At 31.1% G+C, this 11,263-nt stretch overlaps 5 protein-coding genes across 5 annotated transcripts; 2 read left to right on the forward strand and 3 right to left on the reverse strand.

Annotated features, from left to right (window-relative positions):
- Positions 1 to 77: 77 nt before the first annotated feature.
- On the reverse strand, positions 78 to 2,591 carry TBLA0C01170 (uncharacterized protein; the record flags this gene model as incomplete). Its single annotated transcript, XM_004179403.1, has 1 exon — positions 78 to 2,591. One exon carries the CDS (start codon positions 2,589 to 2,591, stop codon positions 78 to 80), a length of 2,514 nt encoding a protein of 837 aa, XP_004179451.1.
- Positions 2,592 to 3,575: 984 nt separating this feature from the next.
- Positions 3,576 to 4,934, forward strand: TLG2 (t-SNARE syntaxin TLG2; the record flags this gene model as incomplete). Its single annotated transcript, XM_004179404.1, has 1 exon — positions 3,576 to 4,934. One exon carries the CDS (start codon positions 3,576 to 3,578, stop codon positions 4,932 to 4,934), a length of 1,359 nt encoding a protein of 452 aa, XP_004179452.1.
- Positions 4,935 to 5,826: 892 nt separating this feature from the next.
- MIC19 (Mic19p) lies at positions 5,827 to 6,318 on the forward strand (the record flags this gene model as incomplete). Its single annotated transcript, XM_004179405.1, has 1 exon — positions 5,827 to 6,318. One exon carries the CDS (start codon positions 5,827 to 5,829, stop codon positions 6,316 to 6,318), a length of 492 nt encoding a protein of 163 aa, XP_004179453.1.
- Positions 6,319 to 6,689: 371 nt separating this feature from the next.
- Positions 6,690 to 8,407, reverse strand: UBP6 (ubiquitin-specific protease UBP6; the record flags this gene model as incomplete). Its single annotated transcript, XM_004179406.1, has 2 exons — positions 6,690 to 8,179; positions 8,386 to 8,407. The coding sequence occupies 2 exons, from the start codon at positions 8,405 to 8,407 to the stop codon at positions 6,690 to 6,692; spliced, it is 1,512 nt and encodes a 503-aa protein (XP_004179454.1).
- A 576-nt stretch (positions 8,408 to 8,983) lies between these two features.
- TAT2 (aromatic amino acid transmembrane transporter TAT2) lies at positions 8,984 to 10,786 on the reverse strand (the record flags this gene model as incomplete). The annotated part of the gene is made up of 1 exon (XM_004179407.1): positions 8,984 to 10,786. One exon carries the CDS (start codon positions 10,784 to 10,786, stop codon positions 8,984 to 8,986), a length of 1,803 nt encoding a protein of 600 aa, XP_004179455.1.
- Positions 10,787 to 11,263: the final 477 nt, after the last annotated feature.

Below are 11,263 nucleotides of genomic sequence, written 5' to 3' on the forward strand. Positions count from 1 at the left end.
AGACTGATGTTCATATGCTTGTCTATATCTATATAACATTTATATTCATACTAAAAAATAGTTCCCTATACTATCAATTATTTCCTCCTCCTCTTTAACATTCTTTCTTCTCGAGTATCTTGAATCCGAACATGCTTTTGGTTAGCCTTTTTAGGATGTATGTCCTCCTCTTCATCATCAAGCCCAGTACCCACTGATGCTGTCTCTAATTCTGCTTCATACTCCGAATAATCGGAATACAATTCATCTTCACCGCCAGCATACTCATCATTAGTTGACAAATTTTGAGTATCTTCCAATGCTTTATTATGATTCGACAATTTCCTTAATCTTGATGAACGACGGACACCTAAGGGCTGATTTGCTTTAATTTCATTTTCTTCTTTCTCCTTTTCTTTTTGTTTGATTTTTATTTCATTTTCTATTTCTTCTCCTTGCTGCTGCACTTGTTCTAGCACTTGGAAATAATAACGCATTTTATCCAAATATTTATACAAGACAACTAGGCTATCATACTGTGGATCACATAAACTTTTAATCTCTCCTAATCCGTTATCTATTATATCCGTATCTCCTTCTAATAGATTAGTCTCTTTGCTATTTGTACTTACTTCTGAAATAGATACGTTTCTTGTACAATCTTTTATAAAACGATCATTTAAACTAGCTTCGTATTGGGGTAATAAAGAATTCTCTAAATATTTGATAAATGTAAGCAGGGATTTTGAGTCATAGCATATTTCGTACCAATAGTTATCACATGCTTTAAATCTCTTTTCAGTAAAGTTAATCCCATTAATAGCACCTGAGGTGTTGTGAAATAATAATTTAAATCTTAAACTGATAGTTAGATTGGAGTTCTTAATAGAATAATATATATCTCTAGCAGTGTAGTTTCCATTTTTGAATTCATCTAATAATGTTTCCAAATTTATTAAGTCAGTATATACCGAAAATTCTTCATTATTAGTACTTTTAGATTTTAAAAGTGAATATGTATGCAATCTTGGAATATAAAAATCTCCAATTTTAGGAATTCTGTTAACAAAAAATTCGTTTAATCTTAATTTATATTGTAATTCTTTATATGGATTTGATATAGGATTACTTTCAACTATTAATGATGACTCAATATCAAAAATTTGGCACCATTTTTTATAGTTTTTAATTAAATTGATTTCATTTTTCTCAGTAGTTGTTTTAACAAATTTTAATGACTTCTTAATTGAATCTAAGATATCTAATTGGGCTTTTAAATCCTTTGTTCTTTGACTTTGAGAAGCTGGGTTTAATCCTCTTCTTCTTTTCCTTTTTTCAATTCTAATTTCAACTTTTTTACATAAATTTAAAAAATCATGTTTCGTTTCAAAAGACCCCTTTTTCAGATATCTTGGGACATATTGTGTATCAACTGAAACATACCCTTTAAAGATATTAGTTAAATAATTAATTTCGGTACGAATTGGTACTGAATATGACAAACACCAGGTACAAAGAGTAGAAAGAAAAATAACTCTGTCTAAGGGCTCTAAAGCTATGAGACCAACTTTTTCGATTCTTCTATTTTGCAAAGGGTCTTCTTCAAGTGGTAATAATAAAAAATTTGTTGAATATGGATTATCTGGAATCAAAATTTCAGGATGATTTGGGTCAACTGGCTCTTCATTCATTTTGTCATGTAGTGTATTTTGGCTATTATTCTCAGAATCATATTCTTGAGTTTTCCACTCTATAGGATAACCATATATATCCAAACTCTTCCTTAATTGTTGCAATAATTTCCCATATGGCGATTTAGTTTTTCTATAATTCATAATACTTCCCCTTGGTTTAAATACTTCATTATTCTCTTTAGCAAATAACAATTTCAAAAGCGATAGGCATAAAAGATCCATCTTATCTCTTATCAGCTTTAAAGCTGATTCTTCATTTTTTTCGAGAAGTTTTTCATCTATTAAACTTAAACCTATTTCAAAATCTTGATATGACAAATCTAGTAATTCAAGAGGGAAAAATGATTCAAATTTGTTTATAAACGTCATTATTTTGACAATATATCTTGCGTATGGTATAACTTTTGAATATGGAAAACAGTCGATGAATTCATTGACGTCTTTAATTAGATCTAAATTTGCACTCTCAGGTGTTTCATTAGGGTTCAACTTAGAAGGTGTTGCAGTTCGAAATTCATCAAACGGTAGAGACACAGTAGAAATGTATTCTTCGTACGGTATCGTTAACGAATTAGTTGTGCCTGAATTTGCCAAATTGACTGTCAATTCGTTGATGGAACCGGATGCAGATATCATATTACTATTAACAGAATGAGTGGTTGAACCTGAATTTTTGTTAAGTGATTTTTTAGGAGAGGTGCTAGAGACAGCAACATTAGGAGAAATGGTGCCAACCGATGAGCTTTTTTCATCTGACGATGTGTGATTAGAAGAAGTGGGCGATGACAATGCTGCTTTTTTCAACTCATCTGTTTTCAAATTATGATTACCATGGTTACTATTGTTATCCAAAGTGATATTACTATTATGGTTATTCATTTTCTGTATTTTTACAGTGGAAAAATCAGCAAAAGTCATTTGCTTTTTTTTGAAGATCGTGCTTGATTTTTCTTGGGTATCTTTTCGTTTTTTGTTGAAGTGGGAGACAGTATATGCAAAACTGAAGGAGTTGCAGAGCTAGTTCTAGACGTAGTTGTGGCTAGTTCCAATTGTGATTTATCTGAATCTACTTCACTATCGTTGGAGTCAATGTTTTCAATACCATTATCAACTGAATTTTCTATTTCTTGATCTGAACTTGCAATGAGCTCAGGACTACTCTCTATTCTCCTTGCCATAATTAAACAATTTTAATCTAGGCAGTTGCACAACGCTTAGATACAACTTGCCAGTTAAAACGCTTTATAAGATTTCAACTGCTTTCATATATATAAATTTTTTAACTGGACTCTTTATTACTTCAATTTAAAGGCGTGAAACTTTTGTGAATCCATCGCCTCCAAGAATAAACGCGCTTCCACTTTCTTTTCTTAACTTGGTCGTGGAACATGACCAAGGGCGTGCAGACATCAAGAAACCAATAATTACGGAGCAGGACATTGATCGAGAAAGGCATGCCCTTTACCTGAAACTACTAGATCATAGTCTACGTCCCATAGAGGCCCTAATTAAAAAGAAGATAAAGTAATAAATTTTACATTACAAACAAAATTTTCGATTAACTTAAAACAATATAATATAAAAGGTATCTTAAAACAGAAAAAAAATGAGCACAATTGTCAATTTTAGATATTATAATACATACCCAAAATAGACAAATCTTTTATTGATTTTTCAACCCCAGTCCACTCAAATTTTGCTAAAGTAGTAGAGCATTTTTGCCAAAGTGTCAGTAATTCTGAGTCTGGGAAACCCCGAAAGGTCGAAAAACGAGAATTTGGCAGATTTGGGAAATGGAGAGAATAAAAGCAATGAAGTTGAGAATCTACATGGGTAATTGTGAAAGTTAAAATGATTTTAAAGGTAATACCCAACTGACATACATATCTTCGAGTTAAAAATATGTTCAGAGATAGAACCAACTTATTTCTCTCCTATAGAAGAACGTTCCCTCATAACACGAACTATAATCTGATAACAACTCATGGCCTAGAAGATTATGGGGGTGCCTTAGAAAATGGCATTCATGACGAAGAGTCTTATCCAATGATAGATATGAATACAACATCAAATACTGGAGTCAAAAGTACTGATGGTAGTAATTTGCTCAGTACAACTACAGAAACTATGCCTCCTGAATTTGTCGGCTATACTAACGATATTGATGAATACTTATTACAGGCAGCACGATTGATGGAATCCCTTGGCAAATTATATAGAAAAAACTCCTTACCAGGTTTTGAAGACAAAAGTCATGATGAGCAAGAGATTGAAGACTTGAGTTATAGAATTACTCAGTATTTCCAAAGATGTTATAATATAATGAAAAAATTACAAACTATATTTGAAGGACAAGTTTTCCAGAATAAACGGTTGAATAAGGGAGAATTAATTGTCTTGGATAATTTACAAAAGAGGTTTGCTCAAAAGATCCAAATATCAAGCAATAGATTTAGGGTACTTCAAAATAATTATTTGAAATTCTTAAATAAAGATGATCTGAAACCAATTATACCAAAGAATTATGAAAATTCTAAGCAATTATTGATTGAAGAAGAAGAACTTGCAAATTCATCAAAACAACAATTTTTAGATCAAGGTATTGAGGATTATTCCAGACAAACCTTGCAAAAACAATTGCAAAAATCAAATCAAGTTACTGACCAATCACAAAGGTATCTTGAACAAAGAGATGAAGAAATAACAAGCTTGGCAAAAGGTGTCCTAGAAGTGAGCACAATATTCAGAGAGATGCAAAGTTTAATTATCGATCAAGGCACTATTGTGGATAGAATTGATTATAACTTAGAAAATACAGTCATCAATTTAAAGGATGCTGACAAAGAATTAACGGAAGCGACTCGTTACCAAAAAAGAACTCAAAAATGTAAACTAATATTATTACTATCATTATGTGTATTAGCACTATTTTTTTTTGTCATGTTAAAACCACATGGTTCAAAGACGATCGTTAAATATAAAGATAACAATCATGTGATATTAGTAGATTCACCAACTTCAACTACAAGTGTTGATTCTAAACCAACCACATCTGTATCACTACTTCAACAACAACAGACAGTACAGGAAGATCCACAAATACAAGGACAAACTGAGTTGACCAATCAGGAACAAAATCAAGATAACAATGAGAGCAATGATGGAAATATTAACGATGTAGATCTGGAAGAAGTTCTCAATGAAAATATAAGTGCATTTGAGGAGGACCTAGAGAGGCTTCAGGATGGAAGTAATACCTAGCTTGTTTCTTAGAGTATTACATCAAAATATTGAAGGAAGGCATTTCACAAAAGATGGCTAAAGAGGTAGTTATCCAACTATACATCTAATTGAGTTATTACTTAAATTATTCAAATTGTCAATGTAGACATGCACTAATAATCTGGTTATACTAAATCTCCAACAACATTAATCATATCACGTGATATATATAGATGTATGTATATAAATTTGTGTGTGTGTTATTGCTCTCTAACTTAAATAGGCTCAGATAAGTAATACATATATCATTAAAATACCATAATTTCGGTATTCTTAGAGTGTTTTTCTTATCACTTGTTTTACAGTACGGAAAATACAGTGAAAGCTATTCTTATTTGCAGTTTACTAAGCCAGACACTATTTATCTTGAAATATGTTCTAGCTAGAATATGTTCATTATATGGTTAGATAGATACTGCTAAAATCAAAAAATCAAAAACGATACCCCAATATTGAATCAAGATTTAGATATTCAGGTGGACTTTTTACATTATGTGGTTATATGGAAGGGTAAGAACAAGATAAAGTAAAGCGGGTAAAACTGCCATTATTATGAAAATCTTACAATATTTAACTTTATTTAAACAGTTCAGGCAAATAAATCGTAAACACAAATAATAGTTATCAAAAAGTGATTTATTTTTTCTTTATTACAAGTAATAATTTTTTAGGGCGGAAACACATATTTTTAGCGACTTATCAAGATATCAATTGTCCGTTATAGCCCGTTCCGATACAATTTAACATTTTTTAAGGTATATTATATTATCCTACAAAATAAATAAAAATTAGTGTAAAAAATAGTTGAATAAAAAAGCTTCAAAGTTTTAACACCATTCCCATCCGATAAATTTATCAAATATTCTGACAAATGGGAGCCCAGCCATCAAAACAATCTTCAGAACCTTTAACGACTTCAGTAAAGACATTTGTTCCAGAAACTCAAAAGCAAATTGACTTAACTCAAGCTTTAATAACTGAATTAGATGGTTCTGACGAAACAAATTATGTTAGAAAACAGCAAGCAGAACTATACATAGAAAGACGTGTCCAAGAAAGATTAGCTCAGTTAGAAAGTACTGCGCTGAATTACTTTGATGGTACCCTAGAAGACTCAACTCTAAAAGATATAAAAGAAGAAAAGGCTGATGGATCTCAAACTTTGTCAACAACTTCACTACAAAATAATATTAATGATTTGAATTCTAAATTGAAGCTATTTTTAGATAGAGATTTAGATAAGACAAAATCGAACGTAAATAATGAGAATAAAAGTAAATTAGTTCAATGTTTACGAGATAATAAGGGGAAGCCATTAAATTGTTACCACGAATTTGAAGAATTTAGAAAAACAATAACCTAGAAATATAAAACTGCAAGAAAAATAAAATAGTATTATATGATCTTCGTAGTTGTACAACTACATATGCTGGAATTTTATTTATTTCCCCGAATCTGTAAATATTCATAAATATCTTCACTAGCTTCTGTTAACGAATGATTGTAGATATACTCACATTTATACTTAAATATATTCAGATATTTTATTCAATTTTAAATTATGAGCTTTTTTTAGAGTTCAACCTATTAAAACTCAAGGAATATTAAAAAATGTTTAGTATATAACGTTACATATTGCTGTATTATGGTTCTTGAGGGAAATAATACAAGCATATATACTTTCAATTTCTGAAATTGGTAATCATGAATTAGTTATATGTATTATTTTTTAACTTATAAACCTAAACCTTTGTACAGTAAGATTAACGCACTATCACTTTCACCACCACCTGCTAAAGTTTCAATTTTTTCTTTGTCTACAATTGTGACTTTGTCATCGTTAAATTTATACCATATTTCTTCATCTTCTCTATCTCTAATAAAAGCTTGATAATGGCCAGATTCTGAATTAGCACCTTGATGTGTGATAATACCAATCAAATTGTAAACTGATGATGGATTTTCCCCAGCTTCTAAATCTTTGGGGAAATGCTTCTTAAATTCCTCAGCCCAATGCTCATCTTCGCTTTGTTTTAAAGCTTCTTCGGTCTCTTGTCTTTCTCTTGGTGTCATAATAGTATCACCTTCATTATCCAAAACATCTAATACTCCATTATTATTTAATTTACGTTTTTTAAGTTCACGTTCTTTTTCACTTTTTTCTTTCTCAACTAATCTAAGTTCTTCACGGACTTTAATCTTATCGGATGCATAATCTGGAGTTAACATATCAGCAACATCTAATTGGAATGGGAACGTAACTTTACGCAAAATTTTTGACTTCTTTTGAGTTGATCTCTTCCAAAAAAATCTAACATTTTGAACTGTTAAAAACCTTGGAAGCTTAGTAATTTGTTTTTGAACGACAAATGTTGAATTGACTCCCGAAATATCAGAACGCTTTTCAATTTGTTCCTTTAGTGACTCTTCTAGGCCACTTTTTAAGAAATTTGTTGTGCCAGAAATGTGGCATTGCAATTTTAAGTCATTTTCATCTTCTTTAACTGTAACATCCTCTTCATTATTGATGTCCTTAATTGTCGTTCTGTAGCGGATTGTGAATAGGTCAGAAAATTTGTCACCAAGTATCACGCTTAATGAATGGAATAATTGGGTAAATAATTCTTCAGCATCTTGTTGTTTATAAAATCCACCTTGAGGGTCTCTTTCAGCAAATTGTGGATATGCTTTTCTTAATACGTTTAATAGCATCAATGGCATGACAGCTTGAAATTTTTTTTTATCTAAACTATCAAAGCAATTTCTTAATTCTAGAACAATTTTTTGATGAACTTCATCAGCTGGAGAAACACTACTAGATTGTTTATAGTTCAAGATCATTTCTCTCAATGGTTCGATTCTGAAAAGACATTGCAAAGTAGCATTCAAATAACAAGTATTACCGAGATTTTTTAAGCCAATAGGTGTTTGATTGAATTGTTGAAATTGTTGCCCAGGCAATAGGTCTTCAATAAATGTGCTTTTCTTTTTTGGTTTAGACACCAAATCAGCATCTGGAGTACCCAGCATCATAACATTCGCATTTTGCTTTATAACAGATCCTAAGTTACTCATTGAATTATCTGTAAAGCCACCTTTTACCATAAACTTTTGCCTGGAAACAGGAACATTAGTAAGCTCCTGAACTTGCTCTTTTAATTCTTGGACAGTAGTTGAGCTGGTAATTGATATTGGGTAGACATTGCCGGAATGCTTTACATTGACTATAGTATAAATTATTTAGAAATATTAATAGTTTAGATAGTTAGTAATTTGACAATATTTAAAAAAAAATCGAGTACTTAGACTAAAATCAAAAAAGAATCTAGTACTTGCACTAAAATAAAAAAAAAGGTTATGAGCTATCTATAGACACTTAATCTTTTTGCCATAATGCCTTTTCTTACTAATAAATGGGGAATTAACATACATTCTAAAGTTTCGCCACTCATTTTTTGGATATATTAATTGGATTTTGTAGCCTATTTTCTTTGGATCATAGAACTTATTACTCACTTATGATTAAAGTACCGTATCTGCTTTATATATAAATTTCCAACACTTTACATAAGTGGCAAAAAACTGAAATTCTTGAATTCGTGCGACCGATGACATAAAATAAGTTATGATGAATAAAAATAATGATAAAAAGACAAAAGAAAAAAAAAGAAAATAATGACAAAAATAAGTATTAGATATATTAGTAAAGCAGAATATTATTCTAGGTGAGCAACTAAAAAAAATAAAATAAAATGATAATTAGCTATAAAGATTTTACTATTTTAAAACGGAAATTTCAGAAAATAAATTTGAAAAATGAATAAAGAGTAAATTAATAAGGAATAATATATAGTACAGTTGTTTTTTTCCTCGTTCTTTTATTTTTAATAATAGTTTTAAATAAATATTTCTCGAATTAAAGTCTAAGTGATAGAAAAATTATTATAGTTTTAAAAAGTATTATGATTGTGGATATATTACAGATGCGGGAAGATGAATATAGATGAAAATGGAAAATAAAACAGTATTCAGCACCAGTAGTGATAAAATCTAATATACCATGGGCGTGATTTCAAATACATCTTTCTTTCATGAATTTCTTGCTTCAACACGTCTAAATCGATATTCTTTCTGCCTTCATCCAAATCTATTTCTGCCAATGGAGTAAAAGCCCAAATTTTGCCGGTCTGACGCCAATAATAAATTTTATGTCCAATCCAAATGCAAACCATGATTAGAGCACATAAATAGCTTTGGAAAAACTTTTTGGCTCTATCTTCACTATTTTTCCAGCCACCAATAGGCCATAATGAGATATAGAATTGGGCTACTAAAATTAAACAATTGATAATGGCAGAGTAAACAGAACCCCAAATACCAACAGCACTAACAAATTCTAATTCATTGAGAGATCTACCCTGTGCTTTCATTGCAAGACGAAATCTAATATGTGAAACGTTGATACTGAGCCATACAATACAAGTTGCTAAACCAGCAATTGCCATTAGCCAATCAAATACTTCACTCATTGAACCAGATTTAACTAAGAAGGCTAACAAGCCAAATAAGGAGTTTGTAATAATACCAACTAAAGGTCTACCCGCACGGTCAATATAACCGAACCACCAAGGTAGTAAATGTTGATGAGCCATTGAGCATAACGTTCTACTAGAAGCAAAAATACACGAATTTCCGACACTCAGAATACTAATAAGAATAACTGCATTAACTATGGAAGGCAAAACTTTAATATGATGTATTTTAATTGCGATAACGAAAGGGGAGTTATCAACAGAGGACCCACCTAGCAGATTTTCATTTGTATAGGGTACTAAAAATCCAACTAACGTTAAAGACACCAAAAAGAAAAATAAAATTCTCCAAAATACTTGTTTAATAGCACTTGGTAATTCCTTTGGATCAGTCTCACCAGAAGCTAAACAAGTCATTTCAGTACCACCTAGAGAATAAGAAGCAACAACCATGACAGATAAAACACCTGGGAAGCCATTTGCAAGACAACCTGGGTTGTGCCAGTACCTAGAACCAACATACACATGATCTGGACCACCACCTGCAATCAAAATAATGCAAAGAAGAATGAACCCAGAAATTGTAATAACTTTGATGGTTGAAAAAATAAATTCAGCTTCACCAAATCCACGTACACCGAATAAATTTATTGAAACAATGGTAACATAGAAGATAGCAACCCACACTACCGGATCAATTGATTCATTCCAATATTGAACAGTCATTGCAGAAGATATGATTTCTAAAGGTAAAACAAAAAACCATTGTATAACATAAATAGTTGAAACGACGAAACTAATACTTGGGTCAAGAAATCTAGTACTGTAATTTGCGAAAGCACCTACAACGGGAAAACGAACTGTAATTTCACCAAGGCCATGAATAGTACCGATGATTTGAGATCCTGCAATAGCCCAACCAATAATAACTGCTAATGGTCCGCCTGTCGCAAGAGCTTGACCACTACCAATAAAAAGACCTGTCCCGATACTACCACCTATGGCAATCATTATTAAGTGTCTTGCTTTTAATGTTTTCTTTAAATTGCTTGTATCAAAGGAGCCATCTTCAGGAGGTTTGAATGAGTCAATAGCTCTTTGAAAAATATTTCTTGGTGGTTTAGTTCCTTTTGCAACAGGAGGTCCTTCTGTGCTTGACCGTCTGGAATATACATCGATAAATGTTTTGTCATTTTTATAACTACTACTTCTGCCAATGCCTTCCATACTTTTTGAAGAGCTCGGCAGAATATATTCATGAGTTACACTGAACTCATCAATGCTATGCTTGTCATCCATTATTCTTCAACTAATTACTGATTAATCTGATTAATTTTTTTCTAGGATAATAGTTTCTATGTTAATGATAAATAATAAAGATATATTTCTTATAAAAGTTGTTAATGATACAAACTAATCTATTGTGAGGATGGGACAATATATCCTTAAGGCATTAAATCCTTATAACTCTGAATTCTTTCTCCACAAAATTCTTCTACTTTTTTTTTTCAAATTTTTTGACCTAGTTATAAGTTGTCCGCACGGCTAAAGAACGGCAAGAATGGGGCATTATCTCTATAAGTAATCTTAAAATTTCAAAACTTTTCGAATTCTCGTATCTCCGAGGAATTAAAAATTCAAAAGAAATCTGGGATTCAGTTTACGAAAACGGTAAAGTTAACGAGTCATTAAAGAAAGCTAGTTCAACATTTTACAAAACGAAAGACTTCTGTTATTGAGTATTATATGTTTGGAAGCAATATATAAATAATGAAG

Source organism: Henningerozyma blattae, chromosome 3 (genome assembly GCF_000315915.1).
Source record: "Henningerozyma blattae CBS 6284 chromosome 3, complete genome".
Classification (NCBI taxonomy): Eukaryota; Fungi; Ascomycota; class Saccharomycetes; order Saccharomycetales; family Saccharomycetaceae; genus Henningerozyma; species Henningerozyma blattae.